This window comes from Copadichromis virginalis, linkage group LG13 (genome assembly GCF_057382275.1).
Source record: "Copadichromis virginalis isolate Kocher_CV1m ecotype Utaka linkage group LG13, C_Virginalis_male_GT1.1, whole genome shotgun sequence".
Lineage (NCBI taxonomy): Eukaryota > Metazoa > Chordata > Actinopteri > Cichliformes > Cichlidae > Copadichromis > Copadichromis virginalis.
Genome location: NC_140630.1, coordinates 30015288 through 30037672, shown reverse-complemented (window position 1 = coordinate 30037672; position 22385 = coordinate 30015288). Strand labels below are relative to the sequence as shown.

Here is a 22385-nt window from a genome sequence, read left to right as displayed (position 1 = left end):
GTCTGCAGTCAGTGTGAGTCAGAACTTGATTGTTTGGAGACAAATAGCCTCCCACCGTGTGACACCCCCCCCCCCCCCCCCCAAAAAAAAAAAAAAAAAAAAAAAACAACCTCTGGGGAAACAGTTTGTTCCTGCAACTTGCAACCAAATACAAAAAAAGCAATGGTTTACCAGGCAAACACAGATTTTTCCAAGTAGTAAGTAAGTAGTTATCCTACTTTTACTCTAATGATTGAACTATCACCGTATTGCTGCCAATGTAGTATGGACATATAGTGCGGACAATTAGCTTGCAGGGCGGAGTAGCTAATAGTAGTAGGAGTTATGCAGTTTTTTATATTTTTTGTTTCGTTGATGCAGAGTTAAATTTAAAGACATTGCATATCTGCATTTGTTGGAATATAAACAATTTAAAAGCAATTCAGAGTCCAAACAGGTTTTTTCAGCAGCCATTGTGATTTTAATCACTCACATTATATATGATATAAATATTTTCCTTCCATATTTAAGAGAATGCCAGAAGAGCGGCCAATTTAACATCTAACCGAGTATTAAACTCTTGACTTTTTTATTGCTGATGCCATCAAATGTCAAGCCGCGCCTCTGGATGACTTCTCATCCGGGCGCAAAACACATCAAGTCCGCCACCAATCTGCAGGAGTGCGGGACAGAAACTTATTTCTATGCTAATGGTGTTGACAAATGTGTTGCGATGGGGTTGCCATTTTTGAGCGGACCTGAATTGTCGCCCTGAATTGAATTGTAGTGTGAATTATCATATAATTGCATTTTCAGCTGTGATTTATCTGCACGTTGAGGCTGGTGCGCTCCAGTTAGTTGGTCGTGGCGTTTGTGCGGCTGGTCTGACTCAAACACTGCAGGATGTTTCTCCACTTGCAAACATCAGTCTTCACCCCCCTCCACACACACACTTCTACTTTTCTCAGCTCGTTTCTTTTTACAGTCATTTTTTTTCTTACTTTCTCTTCATCTTTTACTTGTTTTTATTCATTCATTTATTGACGGCCTTTTTTTTCTTCCACTTTCCTCTGATGCTTTCATTTTCTCCTTTGTACTTTCTATCTTCCATTTTCTGTCTCAGTAGTATTTGAAGGGGATGACAGTGAGGTACCCTCAGGGTTATACAGTAGCTCTCCTTCACAGAACACACACACACCGGCACACAAACCCAAACTCACATCTGCTCTTCTCAGTCATTTTCTTTTCTTTATCCCAGCATTTGGCACTTTCTGTCTCCTTCTCTCCATCTATAAGTTCCAATGCATCATCCTGCATATAATGTTGATGCTATACTGTCTGAATATGCCTACAGATACCAGGAATTATCAATATAGGCTTTCAGTTTAAAAAAAATAATCAAACTAAACTACTGTGCGCGTTGCAGGCGAGGCCTCAGGCATCCATGTGATTCTGTGTCACCACACTGCCTGTCCCTGACTGGCCTCAGTCGCACAGACTCCTGACATTTGACATGATGCCACATAATTGCAAGGCCTCAAAACATCAGCATCTCCAACCTTTTGCAGGTTACAGGCAGCTGACTCAAATCATTTTGAGGATATACATCATGAGGGCTGACATTACTGGGACCAGTGTGCTTACTGGGGATGCATGTAATCTTGTGAGCTTGACAAGGATGGGTTCTTCCAGAGTGAGAGTGTAAAAAAAAAAAGGGCTGTGTTTTTGTTTGGTTTTGTTTGTGGCGCTGCAGCTACTGCTATCACGCTTTGACAAAGTGCTCAGGTAATGCTGAGCAGACTGGAGTTTTAGCTGTGCAAACATTTGTCAGAGCTGCTCTGGACTAATAGTGCCGTCTATATGCTTTCTTCTAAAATGACTCCATGGCTAATACTACAATACTGCATGGAGAAAGAAATGACTGACACATACACCGGTATGGAGCCAATACTTAGAATTAACCCATTAAAAATACATAGGATTGCTATATAAAATGGTCAGTATAAAAAATCTGTCTAATTAACTGTATACCAAGTACTGTGGGTATCTCTGTAGCTACTCTACAGATTGCTAAAGTTAGTGAGTGATGACTGATTTGCACTTGCAAACTTGCAAACAACCGTATTTGTTTTTACTCCAAGAAATGAGTAAAACACTAATATTTTCCATAATTGCAGTTCTACCATTTGTCCGAAACTTCACGTATACAGCAAATATTTAAATTGATATGATTTTTTTAAAGATTTATTGTAAATTCAAATTCTTTCGATTTTGGATTTAATCATCCCCCTTTGCGAATTCAATGTTTCGGTTTCACGTTGTGTATATGTAGCTCATGTATAAGTTAACAGTCACCAAATTGTGTATCCAGGATGAAATTTTGTTAAACTCACTAAGTCCTAATAAATGATTTGAAGATTCGCAGCAGGCCTGGCAGAGCATATTCAAAGATATAAACACATGTGGTGCTCAAGCACCGGTGCTTTTGGCTGCTTACTTTTTACAGTAAGCATCTTTTTTGCAAGACAGGGTTTTTTTCAGTTTCAGTTTTATAGTTTTAGAATTTTTCATTTTAGATTTGATCCATGGCATCATATCCAAATGAAAAGCATGGCATGCTTTTTGTATTTTTATAGTTTTGCTAGAACACATGAACGCGAGCCCCTCCTTGGACTCCTTGTCAGCTGTGCATGGCCGTGAGCTATCCTCCAGCATCACATCACTGATCTGCTTGTATTAGTAACAGCCAGGTAACAGCAGCGTTTGCCTTAGCCTTGTCACTGTTATGAAATTAAAACATTTTATATCAACACAGCCAGTCAAACATAAGTAAAAATAGACAATCATTAGGTTCTAAAAAAGCAAGCTACTCTGATTTAAAACATACAGTTGAAGCTCATCAGTGTCTTTGAATTACATGATCGTTCTACACAAATGTCAGAATCTCTCCTGAATCTATCCAGATACCACGGAGACATTTTCTGTACATAATATTGATTTGTCAACATTTTCATTCATTAAAGGCAAAGTCAGAAATGTTTTTAAATTAATATGATGTCACAAGTACATACAGTGTTGAATGAAAACAAAGTCCACACATCCTTATGATGTGGATGCAAATGAACCAAGTCGCAAGAAAGAGCTTTCTCTCTAAGTGGACGGTTGAAAAAAACCCTCGAGGTTTGTGTGTGAGTCCATAAGAAATGTCATGAGTGGGTGACCTACTGACCTACAGCTGAGGAAGAACAACAGCGACTGTCTGTGATTATGTAGCCAGTTTGTGTGCGATAGCCTGAGCAGCTCAAGTAATTTGTGTACCGCCTGCACACGTAGACAGTTTTAGACAACAGTTTTGTTTATTTAATAGAAAAAGAATGTTGTACTCATAAATATGTATTAATTAGTGTGAAATTACATGTTATGACAAACATGCACTTTCATAAACTTAATTGTGAAAGCCAACATATTGCCCGTGCATCCTGAGTACAGTGGGCAACACGGACATCGCTATTCTGCCTAATCCTCTTTTATGTATATGTAGTATGCCAAAGGCTCATAGGTGTTCATATAAACATGCTCAAATATACTGTGTACAAAAATGTTTTTATACACAAACAGTAGAAAAACCATAACCATAAATTTTATGTCTATCATGAATGCCATTTCAGCCCAGACTCTTTGTTGTTAATATTGAATTATTAATACTGACTTTGATGAGGCAAGTGAGCTCTGACGTTCTTTAATTGTTGTTCTGGTTTCCTTTATGATTCGCTGGACGAGTCGTTGATGCACTCTTGGAGTGATTGTGGTTAGCCGGCCACTCCTGGTCCAGGTTTTCTCCATTTGTGTGTAATGGCACTCACAATAATTCACTGGAGTCCCAAAGCCTTAAAAATGACTGTAGACATCAATAAACAAGAGGAGCCTATAGAGAATTAGTAGAGCTGATGTTGGAAAAGCAAAAGGTGTTTGGCACAACATCTTAATAGATGAGATCATCATTTAAAAAGTGCATTTTGTGTTTACTTCTTATCTTTGTCTAATAATACAATTTGTTGGATGGTCTGAAACATTTGTGCAAAAAAACTAAGAAATCAAACACTTTTTCACCTCGCAGTAAGTAAATTGAAATAAAGATTTCCCTTCTGAGGCTGCTGTCATGTGCTCCATCTTTGTATACAGTCTATAGCTGTGAAAATGGGAGGTCAACTAACTGAAAGCAAGCTAACTATGTCTACATACTCTTTTTATCTGGTAGCATGAGACTAGGTTTTCATTATATCAGCTAGCTCTTCTCTTATCTTTTGCTCATCATTGGGCTTATGCCTAAATTTACACACTATTTTCTGCCTATTGAGGCTTAATTATGTCTCCAGAGCACTGGAAAAAAAGAAAATCTGCATACTATCATCTGGCAAAGCTTTTGTTATTGTAAACCGTCATTTAATTTAGAAAATCATTCCTCAGCTGTGTGAATTAACAACATGCTGGGCTAATTTGTTTGAAAGCTGTTGTTCTGTGGCAGTTGCTTTAAAACTAAGGGTGCCCGATATTTACTGTACTTGCTGCAGGATTGGTTACAGTAATGTATAATTAAATATGTCTATTTTTGGATCGGCTGTCCTTTCAGTTGTCCTGTCGTTTACATAACTTGCACAGTCAGGGGCAGACCCTTCCTATGAATAAAACAGGATTTATGATGTGGAGAGTGACGGCATTTAAGCCAGTCAGACGAGTGATTGACAGATACAACAGCGTGACAACAGGAAAGGGGGGCGGGGGCCGATTCAAGAGTTGAGACTTGAATGTCATGCTGAGTGCAATCTATGACAGCAGCTTTTAAAAGACAACAAGTATGATTATTTTGTACAATTGCACAAATTTGATAATTGTTCCAGGGAAGATAATCCAAGATTTACATTTACAATCCCCAGAACAAACGCCTGAGATGGGTCGTCCATCTGATTTCAAAGTCCTGTCTTTCCTCTTTGTTGGCTACTAATAACATCTGAAGCAATCAAAGTGATCCCATTTAAAATGACATCCTGCTTGATGCATCGTCCTCGTTTCCAAATTGCTCAGTGTGTGTGAACAGATGGAAGAACATGCAATCAAAGTTGATAAAGCATGACAATTTAATTCTGGAATAGAGCCTATTAAACAACTTGCTATCACCACATCAGTGTCTTAAAAGTGATTTGTCATTGAGTAAGCCCATCACTTGGTTTTCACTCAAATCACCGAGCATGAGATTGATTAAGCCTCCAAAAGTAATTTTGTTTGAGAACAATGTAATATCCAATAGCGCACAGTGCTATCAAGTATCCCTGCTTTTCACTGCCCCTCCTTAAACATGAGCGCTCCTGTGTTGCTATCTAGTCCAAACAATCAAAGGTGCTTTCATCCTGTGAACATATAAGCTTGTTTGCCTGCAATTACTTTGGTGTGAACCAACTCAATTAACGTGGCTCAGTGGTTTCTCCTTTCTTTTCTTTCCAACAGATGTCTTGATCCATGGTGTGTGCATTAATTAACCATCAATGATTAGCTTCTCAACTGAAGTGGAGAACACCAGTTAGCTGGAAAGCTGCTGGACTAAATGTGCTTCAAGGACCTTTAAATGGATCTGCAATAAACTACTGACTCATAATCCAGCTCTTCTTAGATAAACTTGATGTGAGATGTTCCACTGTAGTTAACTTTGCCCTTGTAAAATCAGATAGGTGGTAATAACACTAGAGAGGTGAGAGTTTGTAATGAATATCTTGATTGGTTGTTCCCAGCACAACATCTTTGGCCTTCTGGCTTTAGGCGTTTGTGTTGGACGGCATCAAACACAAACAGTCTGTTGTGAAGAGAGTGCAGAGCATGAAAATGAAGCACTCTATTTACCAGCCTGTCTGTGTTTACACCGTCACCTGTGGGCACAAGTTGTGTGTAATGACCTAAAGTAGAAGAATGCAAATTCAGGTGGAGGAAATGACATTCCTCTGAGTAGTGACTGTGCCCAGCATTGGTCACTTTGATTATGACTCTTGGCTGGCTTGGGAACACCTTTGTGGCACCCTGGAAAAGTTGAAGGAGTAAATTTGGGCTCTTAATGATTTCCTTGGACTGTTTGTTTCCCAGGATGGAACGATTGTACTTCATATGTCTGTGTAGGTTCTCAGTCATCCATGTCATTCCAAGCTCCTTAGATTGTACCGCATATATCTTTAATATCCTCGGAAAACAAGAAGTGGGAGCATAAAGGTGAATTTATTTAGGATTTTCTGTAATCCACACAGGATTCAATGTGTACATATAATTATTTGGTTAGCAAGTTGCACGTCTGACAGACACTTTCATTTACAGACTATTTCACCAGTTTGCTGAGATCTGGAAGAAGACCCAAACTGTCCCCTCAGATGACAGATGACTGGTTAGGATGTTCAGGAACAACCCAGGAATCACTAAGGATTAAGCCTGCCACTGCAAACAGCTGGAACACCAGCGTCAAAAAGTTTCACATGACCACAGACTGTGAGGGTGCCAACCAAGATAGAAGCCCCTGCTCCAAAACGGACACCTTTAAGCTTGACTTAAAGTTGCAGCAGCTCACAGAAACAGGTTTCATGGTCAGACCAAATGAACATTTTTGATCGGTGGTTTGTAGCTGTTTTAGAATAAAAGATTAATAATGTTTTTGTGCTTATGAGAACATCAAACAAGACAAAGTTATCCTGTTTAATGTGTATTCATTTGCTGAGGCCAATAATAGTTTTCCACCCCAGCTCCCCATGTCACTCAGGCCGGGATTCTATCTGGCTGCTGTTGTGTAGCCTCGTGCTGAGGTCTTATTGACCTGTGAGGTAAGCAGCTTTAAAATATCAGAACAGTGTCATGTTAAGTTGGTAGACTGAGCAAAGCCCAAATAGGAAACATGATTTACTTGAGTTTTTTTTAAAATACAAAATAATAAAATTTGATATTACTCTGCAAATCTGAGGGCAGATATAGCACAAATCCTTGTAGCATCTAATTTAGCATGGATTGCATGTGTTACAGCCCCTCAATCCTCCATGTTTCCAGTGTTCAGAAGTAGACTGGAGTTCATGCATTTTTTTAAATCCCTGCACTCCTTTGCATTTGACACTTCACTGCCAGGTGGTCCTATTTTCTCCAAAACCATACCAGTCAATAAATAATATTTTTCTATGACAATAAGAAGATTCTGCAAGTCTTTGGTTTGAAAAGTGGCAGAGCAGAAAATCTACTCCTGTACAAATGATCTCCATTTTTATTAAACGGAATGACTATTATTCCTTGGTGCCAAAGGGAAAGGAACATCAACAGATCATCACAGCGTAGAGGCTGGAAGCATCATTAGATTAACCTTCTGGGTGTCCTGTGGTGAAATATGATCACTGGGCCTCTAATGACGGTCGCAATGAATAGCAGATCTATTACTTCCCAAGCATCAACCGATACTGAAGCGATTAGATGACAAATCCACTGACAGAATATCAATCAGGAAATATTTCATGACAGATTATGAACTGTCAGCGCGCCTCTAGCTTCTAAGATTTTACTATTACACTATTCATACTATTACTATTCTGACGGGTTGTTTTTGTTTTTTAGCGGTTACAAAAAGATAAGAGATGAAGTCTGTTTTTTCTTCTTTATTTTTATTTGACATGCACATTTTTATGCACTAAACGGCCAGTTAAAGAAAATAGGTGGTAGATCGAAATAATTTTATGAAGCCTCAAAATGTTCATTATGTCGATTTGTAAAATGATTTTGTCTCTTTAACTCCTTCATGGTGTCCCACGGGTCCACATATCAAGTCCTTCTATTTTATCTTGGAGAAACTGGGCTTGACAAGCACAGCATGAGAAACACAACCTGCGCTGTCTCTTCTCCGGGTGTCTCAGTGTGAGCTGGGTTAATTCTCAGCGGACACTGACGCGCACAAGGTCTCTCTCGCTCTCCCTCCCGCTCTCTCTCTTTCTCTCTCCCTCCCGAGGTTCCCTCCTCTATCCCGTTTCTCCTCCTCTGCACCTGCTCCTCCCCTCCTGCCTTATTATCCTCAGACTCGGAGCAGCGCTCCTTCGTCCTCGCCAAGTGATGCTCCTCGTCTGCCCGCATCACCTATATCACTGGTTTATCACAGCGCGCTCCAGGTACGGCTGCTCCGGCTCATTTTGTTTTTTCTTTTCTCTACTGAAAACAAGCACTGAAGAACGAGTGATGGGAATTTAACCAGGTTTCCGTGAGAGAGCAAGAGAGCTGGAGGAGGGTAGGAGGACGAAGAAGCACGCAAGTCCCATCCGAGAGAAGAGGAGGGGGAAGAGGAGGAGTAGTGGAGACCGGAGAGACGGTCCCGCCGGGACAGGGGGGAGAGCGGCGGAGGATTGTGTGCTTTACATAGTTTGCAATGGACTCAGCACGCTGCTGTGTGCGGGCGGGTTGTTGGGAATCAGCTCAGTGGATGTAAGGGAAGAGCTTCTTGGAGTTGCGGTCGGTCGTTCTTCGCCTTTCCGTTTGCGATGGAGTGAGAAAGACCGCGCGCACGGCAACTTCATACCAGCCATGAAATCTGTGTTTTTCAGCCGTTTCTTCATCCTGCTGCCCTGGGTCCTCATTGTCATCATTATGATTGATATCGACAGTAAAAGAACGATCCGGGCTCCAGCAGCCGGTCGGACCGGCAAGACGCAGCGAGCCGTCCGAACCGGCGCACCGGGGATTGGTGGCTCTCAGAACCAGTCCGCCCTGCCGATTATCTACGCCATCACTCCCACTTACGGCCGTCCTGTGCAGAAAGCGGAGCTCACCCGACTGTCCCACGCCTTCCGTCAGGTGCCCCGCTTCCACTGGATCGTAGTGGAGGACTCGACTGCGCGCACGGAGCTGGTTGCGCGGTTCTTGGCCCGGTGCGGGGTGCCGTATACCCACCTACATGTGTTCACTCCCCGGAGGTTCAAGCGCGCCGGGATGCCACGCGCCACCGAACAGAGGAATGCGGCTCTGACTTGGCTCCGGCAGCACCGGAGCAGGCGGGACTCCGGTGTGGTTTTCTTCGCGGATGATGACAACACGTACAGCCTGGAGCTGTTTCAGGAGGTAATGCCTTGCCTTTGTTGTCACTTTGCGTCATAGTTATCTTTCATCACAAGAGTATCGTGAGTGTGGAGTGGGTCTGCAGAAGTGTGGAGTAGCATCTCTGACTTTTCTCCACTAAAATCTGTCGTTTTACGTTTGCATGACAACAACATCCACACAGCTCTATCTCCGTAATATAAACTTTTAAATACTACGTAACTACTGCGTTGCTTTGTCACCTGATATCTGTGTATTACCTAGGTTTGATGTGAGCTCCTTTACTCAGTACATCTTCACTCTCAGGGTAAAAATCCGACTGTCTTTGCGCCAAGCCCTCAAAGGTCACAGGAATTCCCCCTAGTGGTGTTACTGCAAAGGAATTCAAGCCTTCACAAATAGAAGTCCCCCAGTTGTCTGTGTAGGTTCTCAGTCATCCTTGGAACGAAAAGCAACTTCAGTGAAGAAGCTTCTCGGATGAGAGGTGAAACACCTTCAGAAAACTTAAAGAAGTCCAGTCGCTTTTCTTTCCAAGCTCTTTAAATCCTCCAGTTCTTCATGTTGACAGGATCCCACTGGTAAACACCCTGCCTGAGCTTCAGACCCCAGTCTTCCTCAGTCTTAGATAAAATGGTAAAACTGCTCTGGTTTTAAGCGATTGTGTCCAAAATGAGAGAGACTTTACCAAATGATGAAAATGAATGAGATGAAAAGAAAGGAGTAAAGACAATGATGGGAAGATGGAGAGTTGAGAAGAATGAATGGAGACTGTGGTGCTGCAGTCTTCTGTCTGTTAGCCCTGAATTAATTTAGTTAGCTCTGGATTTTCTTGGAGCTCTTTGAGAGTTATTTTGAATTTCAGGAAGGTGTACTTTTTTAATTACTTAGATGGATATGAACATTAAATATTTCATATAATCTCATGTAAAATGCTCTGAGGCAATATTTCCCCTAATAAGAGGCACTGAAAATCGAACTGCATTGACTAGATGTGGACTGCGAAGCAGACCTAATGATATGCCAGTATTGACCTTCTCGACTAAAGTGATACCTCCATACAGAACAACATCTACATGCGCTGTGCTGATGCATGACTGTTGTTTGTATCTTTGGGAGTTTCTTTTAACAGGCATGCTTAAAGTGAAGCCTGGGTGTATTCCTTTAGCAAAGTGCGTAGGTAATGAAGACAAAAACAGCAGAAGCATAATAAGCAATAAAACAGTCCTCTCATAAATGAGAGTCTGGAAGAATGCCTCTAATTGCCCCTCTCGCTGATTACTGCCCATCACTGATAACTGACTGCAAATCTAAAATTACTTTAGTTTGTACCAGTAATGAAATTTTAGAAGGCAGAGCATTGTGAAGTAAATTCAGAATAGTGCAACTCTATATACACATATGCGTTTGTATATTGATTTTCTCTATCTGAACATTTCCTGGCACGCTGCAGAATTTAAAAAACAAATGTATGTTTACTTAGAAAGGCTTTTCCTGTATCCATCACTACCACTGCCCGTCACAATTTCCTAAAGCCCTTCATGTAGTTCTGAATTGCTTTTTTCTGTGGCAAACAGTCCAAGCCCCAAAAGCACACAATTTGCAATGATGTAAAATCTATTAAAAACAAACAAATATTCACATTTCAGATCCAAGCAACAGTTCATTTTTGCTCAATAAATTACTTAGTGAAGGTTAATAAATTAGTAAAAATATTTGTAGAGTAATTTTCTGTAATTTGTGCTCATTATTTACACCATGCAGAATTTAAATAAAATAAATAAACAGAAAAAAAACTAGAACTGCAAACACGTCGAGAAATATCCTCATTTTTAAACAATATATTGTTATAAGTGCAGAAGTCAGGCCTATTTAATTGAAATTCGAACCTGACTAATACCGATGCCAAAATATGGTGATTTAAAAATCCAATGTGCCACATGACACACACACACGTGTGTGTGTGTGTGTTCTTTCATAGACAGGAAACAAACAGATTTCCCTAATATTTGTTATGTATACTTATTCACTTGTTCACTTGCTCTGCCCATCTCTCTTGGAACAACTGATTGTTGTCTGTGGGAATCCAACTGTGTTTTCCGAACAGGGACGTGGTAGAGTGTCCCCTAGTGGACAGAATATGCAATGTTTTTTCTTCATTATTTATTTTTTCAATCTTTATTTATTGAAATCGTTCAAATGCCGCTAAAGTAGAGCAGCTAACATCTGTAAATCAGAAGTTACAGTTAAACTACTGATTCAAAGTGCACATATTTGCATACAGAGCAGCACTGAAAAAGCTGAAAGGCTAACATTGTAGATTAGAGGAACAAGGACAAGAGTGAGTGGTTGACTCAATGATCTATTGGACACTCACAGTGCCAACACAGTCTTCAAACTGATGGACCTAACCACCAGGTATGCAAAGGTTCAGGTACAGACTTGTTTCAGAAGAGCAGTGACGTGATTAGGCTTCCTTCTTTAGACGATTGTCCAAATAAGTTCACCATCCAAGACATAAACATTAAACACTAAACATAAACATTGTTGGAATGTTCAAAGGGCCAATAAATCCAATACAGCAGAAGTAATTATTTGCATCACTTAAGAGCATAGAAATTCTAATATAACAACAATAACATGCTGACTTTAGAAAGCACTCCCCTCTGTTGCTTACTCAATGGTGCACTTGGGCAAAAATCCACACCATCCTGAGCCCAGAGTACCAAAGTACAGCCTCCTCTGAGTCTCAGTGCTGTATTCGCTGACTTTGGCGGAGTGTAAAGGCCGTCCATTTGATTTGTTGATAGCATATTGTCTTCTCTCTGTCCTCCTTCCTGTTTCATTTCCCAGTCCTCTGTGCAGTTAATGGCCTGTCATAGAGAGATAATAGGCTGTCATACAGCAGTAATAACCTGCAGAAACTGTCCGCAGCTTTAGACTGATGACAGTAACTTTGCTCAGTGGGTGGCAATTTCACATTAGGAAACCTTACATCATTTCAAGAACAAAAATGATTCATGCAACTAAAAAACATTATTTCACAATAAACCTTCAGAAAAATATATCCACTGTGAGATTTTAATATCATGGCAGGCATGCTTTTGTAAATCTAGGTATTAAAGGGTGAATTTAGATGGTCTTAAGCCTTTCATTATACAAGACAACCTTGTGGCTAGAAAGCAATGTCTTCGTAGTGTGACTACACAAAAGTTATAGTCTTCATCTTGTTTTATTTCCGCCGCAGTTATGTATGCTAATACTAAAACTGGATCCTTGATCACTCGTCATCATCAATAGTTAATTTTACACACCTGCCTCATAGGGATAGATAGAAAATGGGCAGTCAGGGTGTATCTTGTAGTGTTAGAGGTACAGCTGCTTGTCACTGGGCCCTAATGTACAGCTGCTGTATCCTTTGCAATTTTCTACAATTTAGAAAATGCTGTAAATAGTTTCTGATGTGTGCCATTCGTCAGAACGTAGGTGAACAACACAAAAACAAAAATGGTATGTTCTGACAGCAAAGTGTTAGGGGCATCAGCAAGGATGACTAACACCTCACAGAGTTAAAAATGTGCTAAATTAGACACAGGGTGCCTATTGACATATTGTATTTCATTATTCATGCACACAGTTGGAAATGAACTGTTTCAAATCTCTATCTGTCCTCACTGGTAACAGAAGGAAAGGACAATTTAAACCCATCCTTTGCTGTGAGACATTGGGACTAACTTCTTTCTCCATCTTTCAAAAGGCAAACAGGTTTTTTGACTGGTAACAACTGTCCCTTTTTATTTTATCCCTACTTCCAAGCGTGTCTATGCTACATTTCTCATTGTTGTTGGACAAATATTATCAAGACATACACATTGATTAGGATGTCACTTTATGTTATGTTTATCTTTCCTGGAGGACAAACTATGTGATGGGCACATGTCTGGAATAAGCTAATATTTGGCCTGACGAATATAGGCGATTTATTAGCTGAGCTACTTAACAGCAGTGGCTGAGTGATTACAGTGAGCAGTTACCTTTCATTATAGATAAGTAAATATTATAGATAAGCCATGGAATTAATGTACTATACTTAGAGTGAAGAAAATCCAAACTTAATGCATTTTTGAATGAACAAAACTAGACTGAAAAGTGAGAAAAAAAGTAAAAGTATTGCTGTTTTCATGTCTTTCTTTATGAATTCATGTTTAACAGCCTCTGCTAAAAATGACATTTTAAAAGCAAATAATGATTTTCATTGTATGACTTTGTGTATTAACCCACCCACTTATGCACCAGCTCCACAGAGTAGGGGTAATTTTAACATAGAGATGTGTACTTTTCCAAATCCTTCAAGCTGTAAGCTACAGAACAATTATGTAACTGATCATTTATATAATGTATGGTTACTGCTGGATATATTCAGGCTGAATATATAAACCTCATTCAGTATTTTGAGATTAGCCTCTAAACCTGACCATTTTGCATGTGGCTAAAACAAACCCTCCAAACCGCCGTAAACTTTCCATGCCAGCTCTTTAGAGCAGCGTTTCCCAACCACTGTGTCACGGCACATAGGCGTGCCATAAGGAAATGATCCGGTGTGCGATGGAAGATTATCTGGTTCCACCTGATTAGTACTCTAAGCACCTGGCGTGAGTAACGGGCAGAACAATTACATTCTCTTCCACTAGAGGGCAGTGCAACTACTTGCTCTAATTAAATGGGTTGCCAACTTCCAGTAAAACAGAAGAAGAAGATGAAGAAGCAGTGAGATAATAGTCACGATGCAGCGCCTAATAGCAATAGATAAATATCTGAAAAAAAAGTAGTCAGTCTGAAAATTCCAACCCAGATGAAGGCCCTAGCATGAGTAGTGCTCAAAATGACATTTTTGTTTGGTGGTGTGCCGCGTGATTTTTCTAAAGTGAAGTATGGGAAACATGTGAAACACTGCTTCAGAGAAGCTGAAACTGACATACAAACACAAAATTAGATATTCACATAATCAAGGTTCAGGCCATTACGCACTGAATGTGTTGCGTAAAAACGCCATGAAATCCAGAATTTTCCAGATGTGAACATGCCAGGTAACCTATATAGACACTGAATAATTGCGAAAAATTTGTCCCTCAAAAACACACTGTGATCAAAATGGAGTCGATATCAAGCGATGGTGAGCTAGTCCTGATTTTACTAAACCAAAAACGGGAGAAACTGAGATTCTGGGTTCATCCCGTTCTCAATAGAAGACAGCTGCAGGGAGAATTTCATGGTTTAATCCAGGAGTTGAAGCTGTATCACGGCTGCTTTCGTACATATTTGAGAATGTCAGTACGGCACTTTGAGTGCTTGTTGAAAGAGTTGGGACCACATCTGAGGAAGAGAGAAATCATTTCAGAGAGGCGATTGTGACACAACAAATGTTCTTCCATGCTGAACTCTGTGTTTGTGTGGTTGATGAGATGTGCTTATACACACCTGAAACATCTACAAAATCAACTTGATCAAAAAAAAAAAGAAATGGCGCAAATTCTTCCTCCTTATTCTGCTTAATCCCCACAAAATATTTGCATGGATTTTATGCCTCTGGTCTATGAATGTGTAAATATGAATTAGGAGTTAGTGTTGGGGTTGTCACTGATGACAACTTGATTTAAGAGGCAAAAAGTAAGGCATTTCTGACCTACAGTTGTGCAGTGAACAACTGCTGGAGGAAAATCAGCGTCATTGGGTGCTGATTACATGAAAATAACGTCCAGGCTGTTATCCTAAAAGAAGCAGGCTACAGGCTACTGTTGCAGAGTACTGAGCGAAATGTGTTACCCCAAACCTGTTCTCCTCCCCCCTTATGAAAAATACATTGGTACCAAGCAAATGTTTAACAGGCCTCCAAAGTGTTTCCCATCTTTCTCCGGCATCACAGTCAAAGCGACAAGTCAGGTGGAAAAGCATACCATTAAGTCGAGAGCTAAAGGGTGTATTCTTCATTTCTGCACATTAGTCAGGCCTCAGTTTGGCACGGTTTATTATTGCACATGACACGTTCCGGCTCAGTCGCCTCCCAGCACTCAATATACTGGCAGAAAATGCAAGACTCTGCATTTAATGCCTCCCATACAATTATGGCTTGATTGGCCCTTAACACAGAAGCCTGTTGGTTTCTTCAGGTGATTTTGTATTTTTGCCCTTAGAAATCAGTGTGCTGTCGTCATGGGAACGTCCTCTTTCCAGACCACATTTCTTTAGTTTGAATCGCACAGATTTTTGTCTTAAAAATATCAGAACTTTCAGGTAACTTCTCGTGAGGACAGACAAGCTTGTAAATTGCACGTAAACTTCATTTATACCCACCGTAATGGAATTGTTACAGGGTCTGAAAATCTGTAAGGGGCAGTAAATGAGGATTCGTTGATGGTTTGGGAGTTATTTTAGGAAACTAGTATGTCCCATTGCACAATGGTAGGATCTCTCTGGTTGAGGGAAAATCAAGAGGGGCCAAGGGGATTTTAATTTGGCTATCCATTAATGAGAAGTAGCACTGTACTGCACTCAACAAATTGATATGTGAGATCTGGGATTGCATTGACATTGCTAAAAGGATGTCCAATCATAGAATCAGCTTGGTTTTAAGTCCTACGTTGTTCTTTGGAAATTTCCTCTTGACTCATAAAGTAATCAGTTTAATGTTAAATGCTTCCTCTGCGATAGGCTTTTTGCGTTTTGTAGGATTTATCTAGAGCCTTGGAAATAAAACTGGCAGAGGCACAGGCCAGAAATCAAGATAATATGATCAAGCCTTGTTGATGATATAAACCCAAACCCTGTGTTTTAGTCGACAACAGAAAGAACTTTTGTTTTAAAAAGGTGTTGAGGTTTACCAAATCTGTATTATCCTTTAAAAGCTTGCTCGTAATATTAATATGTAAATTGTTCATTTAAACATACTCACCAATAAATCCAGTATTTCAAGCCTAACCCCTTCTTTCTCTGGGTGAGTTTCTTGGTGCACAGACCATCAGCATTAGCTGCGTAACAAGCAATCAGGAAAATTAAGCTGTGCCATTTATTTTTTTTCCTCCACTCTCCATTCCTGAAAAGCTGACTCTGGGGATGGAGGCTTTTTCAGCTGACGGCAGTATGGCAGAGCTGTTTGATTCAGCTGCAGCAACCTGTCAGCCAAGCAAGACTTTCGTCAGACCTGTTTTGAATAATTGAATTCCCCTGGCCCCGAGAGCTCCATAGCATTCACAGCAACTATTTTCTGGAGCAGCTACTGTAGGAAACAGTGCTGAAGTGTGACTCAGGAACACCTTTCTTGGATGGTTCCATAGTAGTAGTAGTAGTAGTAGTTCCATTAGTAGTTCTGTGGATGGAAGATTTTTTGAATTTTGAATCAGATGGTTCATTCTCTAAATACTTCCAGATTTTCTTTATACTTTGATGTGGTATTTGTTTTTCCTTCTCTCACATGTTTTACATCCCACTGGGGAGTCAGTTTGATGGTCAGTAATGATGTTTTCACTGGAAACATCCCAAAGACACACATATATAAACATCCAATATATCTGATCACATCACACAGCAGACTCCAGCCTGCGAGCGGCAAGCCGATGAGGAGGCAGCACAAAGAGAAACTGGTGGGATAAAGGAACCAGAGGGAAATGGGAAATTCAATTTCCTCTAACCCATATGAGCAATTATCATAATTACATAGTGTAGTGGGAGAAGCGAGGGGTGGTAGGGTTGTAATGTCAGGGAAGTGAAGCAGAAAGGAGACAAACCCTGCAGAGAGAAATTGTCCGTGGTAGGGTCGGTGAGAGGATAAGGAGGGTGGAGGGAGGAAGGTGGTGGAAAAGCTGAAGGCTTTTAAGGGCCAATGTAAGTGTAAAAAAAGTGTTATGCACCAGCTCTCTGCTTATTTCCACTGCCTTTTTTATCTGAATTGTCAGTTTGACGAAACACCCTCCCCGTGCTCTCTACTCCCTCATCAAATCTCCTGCATTCTCTTATTCACCAGGGTGTGTAACAATGACTGGGATGCATCCACGCTGAACAGAAGCTGTTTTATTTGGAGATAAATATTTTTCTATGATTTCATAGTTTCATCATAGTTTAGAATATATCTACTGGTAATATTGTATAATGTCACAGAAATATTGAAATTGAATTTTGGTTAGCAAAGATTGATGTGATGGTTTTTTTAGCACCTGTATGTGAGGATGTTGGTAACAGTGGGATGTTTGATGATGCGTTGCATTGTTGCAGTCATGGAGGTTCGTGGATAATTTTATCTGCTAATTCAACATATTGATCACTGGCTGGTGTCCTTCCCTCAGGATGTGTTCAACATTAGAAGGAGCGTTGAAGGACATAGTCCAAGCTTTTGGAAAGTAGGCTTATTTGCATTCTTTCAGAGAAACATCCGTCTGATTTATTTGTGTTAACACCAGTGTTGGGACTAACGCGTTACTTAATAACGCGTTACTTAATAACGCGTTACTGTAACGCGTTATTAAGTAACGCGTTACAGTAACTACGTTATTATTGTGGTAACGAGCACGGTAACTAGTTATTATGCCAAAATCAGGAACGCGTTAGTCGTTACTGGGATTTAGATAGGCTCGTTACTCGTTACTTCGTGTGGTGGCATCGCGGAGCTTCCACAGATTCAGTAACATTAGCAAGTGGTGGAGGTCAGCAGGTGGAGGAGGGAAAGGGGAGGCAGGAGGAGGAGAGATCCGAGGCAGCCGCTGGTCCGAGTGTCAGGTGAACTGAACTTCAGGTAAGAAGTTATGACCTGCAGTCCATCTGGGTCAGATATGAACCAAGTTTAGGTGGAGTTTATTTTCGTTATGCTGACTTTTTCCGTACTGCGTACTAGCTAGCATGACGGAGTTTCTATACAGCTGGGTGGTGCTATGATGTTACTGATGTTGAACTTTATTTTGTTCATAAGGTTAGTTAGTAGAGTTGCCAACCGTCCCGTAAAAAATAGAATCGTCTCGTATTCAGAGAAAATATTAGAACAAAGAACACTTCTCCAACATGTGGCAAGGACTCCAGACCATTACAGACTACAGGACCACCAAACCCTCCCCCGCATCCTCTGATGTCTCCTTCCTCAACGAGCTCAAGAACTTTTATGCTCGTTTTGAGCGAGGGAACCCCACAACCACAACCAAAGCAGACGTGACGCCAGACCACCAACCTATGACTCTCTCCCCCACCGATGTAGGAGCGGTGCTGAGCAGGATCAATGTCCACAAGGCTGCAGGTCCTGATGGCGTGTTCTCAGAGCGTGTTCTGAGGAGCTTGCAGGAGTGCTGACAGACATATTCAATCTGTCCTTGGCCCACTCTGTGGTACCGGCCTGCTTCAAATCCACCTCCATCGTCCCGATACCCAAAAACTCCAACCCATCTAGCCTCAATGACTACCGCCCAGTAGCACTCACCCCCATCATCACTAAGTGCTTAGAGCAGCTGGTCCTAGCACACTTCAAATCCTGTCTCCCCCCCCCCACCCTGGACCCCCACCAATTCGCATACCGCCAGAACAGGAGCACAGAGGATGCAGTCTCCATCGCACTGCACTCTGTCCTCTCACACCTGGACAACAACAACACCTACGCCAGAATGCTGTTTATAGACTTCAGTTCAGTGTTCAATACAATCCACCCCTCACAGCTCATCAGGAAACTGACAGACCTGGGCATCAGTTCCCTCATCTGCAAATGGTTACTGGACTTCCTGACCAACCGCCCCCAACATGTCCGGCTGGATAACCGCTGCTCATCTACAATCACAGTGAACACCGGTGTACCACAAGGCTGTGTGATGAGCCCTTTCCTCTACTCCCTCTTCACCCACGACTGCAGACCTGCTGATGGTTCCAACACCATCATTAAGTTTGCAGATGACACCACGGTGATTGGCCTCATCAGTGACAACGATGAGGCCGCCTACAGGGAGGAGGTGGATCGTCTGGCTGAGTGGTGCGACACAAACAACCTGCTGCTTAACACCGAGAAGACCAAGGAGCTCATCGTGGACTACAGGAGGAATGCTGACCCACATCCACCCATCCACATTAAGGGGACGGCTGTGGAGCGTGTGAGCAGCTTCAAGTTCCTGGGAGTCCACATCTCCGAGGATCTCACCTGGACGACCAACTGCTCCAAGCTGGTCAAGAAGGCTCACCAGCGCCTCTTCTTCTTGAGGACTCTGAGGAAGAACCACCTGTCCTCAGACATCCTGGTGAACTTCTATCGCTGCACCATTGAGAGCATCCTGACCAACTGTATAACAGTCTGGTACGGGAACTGCTCTGCCTCGCACCGGAAGGCGTTGCAGAGGGTCGTGAAAACTGCCCAGCGCATCGCCGGAGCACCACTTCCTGCCATGAAAGACATCTACAGGAAGCGGTGTCTGAAAAGGGCTGGGAAAATCATCAAAGACCCCAGTCACCCATCACATGGACTCTTCACCCTCAAACACACAATAATAACACGGACTGAACCACCACTCACAACCACTAGCACTTTATATAGCCTCTGTAGAAACTATCTACACCCTCACTTATCTTAACTGCACTACTGTATAGTTCTGTGTAAATAATCATTCTGTACATACAATAATTTTTAATCCTACAACTGTTTATAACTTGCATAGTTCCCATTTCTGTATAACTGTATATCTCAGATTTCTGTAAAGTTATTTATTTCATATTTATATCCTGTACATAGCTTGTACTCACTACAGCCTGTACATACCTATAGTTATAGAATATTCATAACATACTTCATACCGTGTACATTATAACATACCATAATAGACCCATTTCTGTAATATACTTAAATATCTATATTATTGCTAATATATATTGTAATATACCTATATCATGGCTAAAGCACTTCTGGATGGATGCAAACTGCATTCCGTTGCCCTGTACCTGTGCATGTGCAATGACAATAAAGTTGAATTCTATTCTATTCTAATTCTAAAATATTAGGCGTTTCGTATTAAGGTGAAAAGGAATGCAGTTTGTCCCGTACATCAGCTAGAATGGAAAAAGACACAAAGCTGGAGCTGCACAGCTGCCTCTTCTTCTCTCATTCTCTCCCCCTCCCTCTCCTGTTTCTACTTCAATCATGAAACTGATCAATGATCAGCTGATCAGCTTTTCTCTCTTGTTTGTTTATCGCCCACTTTGTGCCAGAAAGAGGGAACCAGCGGAGGTCGCGCTAAACAACAGCAGCACGTTTAAGCTTGATCAGCTGTTGTTAGAATTTATTTGATATTAATTTCTAGTATCAGCTGATTTTTGCTGGAGCCACAGCTATAAAAGCTGCTGGTCATGATGTCGGTTTGTTTATCTGGTGAGAGGGAAACATGAAGATGAAACCAGGAGATGTCCTTACTGAATCAACAGAGCTGAACAGGTGATGGAGAAACAGGTTTACCTTTTAGGTGACATGAATGAGTTGAAGTTATGAACTGTTTCTGAGAGACAAATAACACCAGGATCCTTTTTCTACGTAGCTGACAGCTGGTAACTGTGCAGGGATGGGTCTAAAATATCTAGCTTTTAAAAGATAATTATCTGAATCTAACAACAAACGATTGATAGATTGATACATATTTACCATCAAAACTGTGTACATCACTGTCACAACAGCGTTTGTTTTCATTCAAAGGCTTTATCATCAGCAGATTAAACTGATTAAACATGCGACCCCTCTGGACAGCTGAGACAATGAGACAGCTAAACAACAACAACAGCTGGTTATAAGGTTACATTACACCAGGTAATATTAGGCTCGGGTGTCTGAGTGTATGAGAGTTAATTTGCTAAGGATCCGAGTCCAGCAATGTTAGATCCGCTTAAAAAAAAAGCTCTCATTCAGGGACAAAATGGTCTTAAAAACATAAATAGTTTTTGTTGTGTGGGCTGATAATGTTGTTTTTGTTTCTGGATGGATTTAACCAGGATGAACAATTTCATAAACACAAATATTCCATTCATTACAGATGTGACGGATTGTTAACTGAACATTAACTGGGATGATCCAGAAAGTCAATGAGATATAATGCAGATTAGGAAACAGGAAGCATTCAAGGACTTACTGGTATTCACAGTCAACTGAGGAGGAAGCTTTGTCCCAGATTAATTATAAACAATTGCTAAGTTATATCAATACAAATTAAAACAAGTACACTCAAAGAGCTCAATACTTTATTACAACATGCTACGTCAGCCTGTTATAGCATCAGTGTAACATCGTAGGACATCATATAGCAAAAAAGTGTGTTGTACAGCTCTGTCCGAGCTCTTTCGGATGATATATTGCTCGATATAGTTTCTTGGAATTTTTTTTTTCCTGTCAACTTTGACCTTGGGTGCTAACAATGAAGGTCAAGGTCAGATACACACATATTTGGTGTGATCTGGACCAGAATTTCACCAAAATTAAATCAGCTCGAGCGTTTATTGGTATCTACTATCATACAAAATTTGAAAATGATATCTTGAATCCTGTGGATGCTAGACTGCTAACAGACAAACCAACAAGCAAACAGCATTGATGACATAGTTCCTCCCTTTGGGGGAGAATAAAACCACTGGATTTACCATATTTTCCTTGTACACAGAATTATGATGTGTATACAGTAAATATACACTTACACTGATGCATTCGCATTTGACAGCAGATGTAGAGAGGTGCGAATATTCTCCTTTACGCGCACGCACCTTCAGCTCATCAGTTTTTGCCACATAAACCCATAAAGCCTTGAACATGCACACATATCATGCACCATTGCATCAGTTTCATAGCCCATACTCAGCCCCTCTAATTCGAGTCATTCATTTTCTCCTACCTCATTTCTCCCCCTCCCTTTTCTCCGATTGCCTCTGCCGTGCATATTAATAACACGCAGATAAAAAATACGCTTGATTAAAATCGCAGCCGGCCCAGCCACCCCGGCACTCGTCACTGCGCGTAAACAACACAATGATGGCTTGCTCCCTCCGGGCCAGGAGGCAGGAAACGAGAACATCCATAATGGATTTCATATACTTCATCATCCAGAGTCTCTTTGTGTGTACACACAATTCACTTCTCACCTATTTGTTTGCAGAAAGGGGAGTCAGAGTTGATTACCCAACCAAGCTCTGGTGCTCCCAGACAGAGTGTCCTGGCTGCAAGTCAAATGAAATGTGATTCTTCTCAGCACTGGATGTTTTACCCCCAGCCTTTCTTTTGTTTACTTGTAAATAGCATGCGTTTACTGACTGAGCTGGCGCCGCTGTAATTTGTCAGG

At 41.1% G+C, this 22385-nt stretch overlaps 1 protein-coding gene across 1 annotated transcript in view; it reads left to right on the top strand.

Moving 5' to 3' along the window:
- Nucleotides 1–8027: 8027 nt before the first annotated feature.
- Nucleotides 8028–22385, top strand: part of b3gat2 (beta-1,3-glucuronyltransferase 2 (glucuronosyltransferase S)) — a 61919-nt gene continuing 47561 nt past the window's right edge. Inside the window, exon 1 of the mRNA XM_085478429.1 lies at nt 8028–9090. Coding sequence (XP_085334555.1) covers nt 8557–9090 — 534 coding nt within the window. The 5' untranslated portion in view covers nt 8028–8556. The remainder of the gene's footprint in view (nt 9091–22385) is intronic.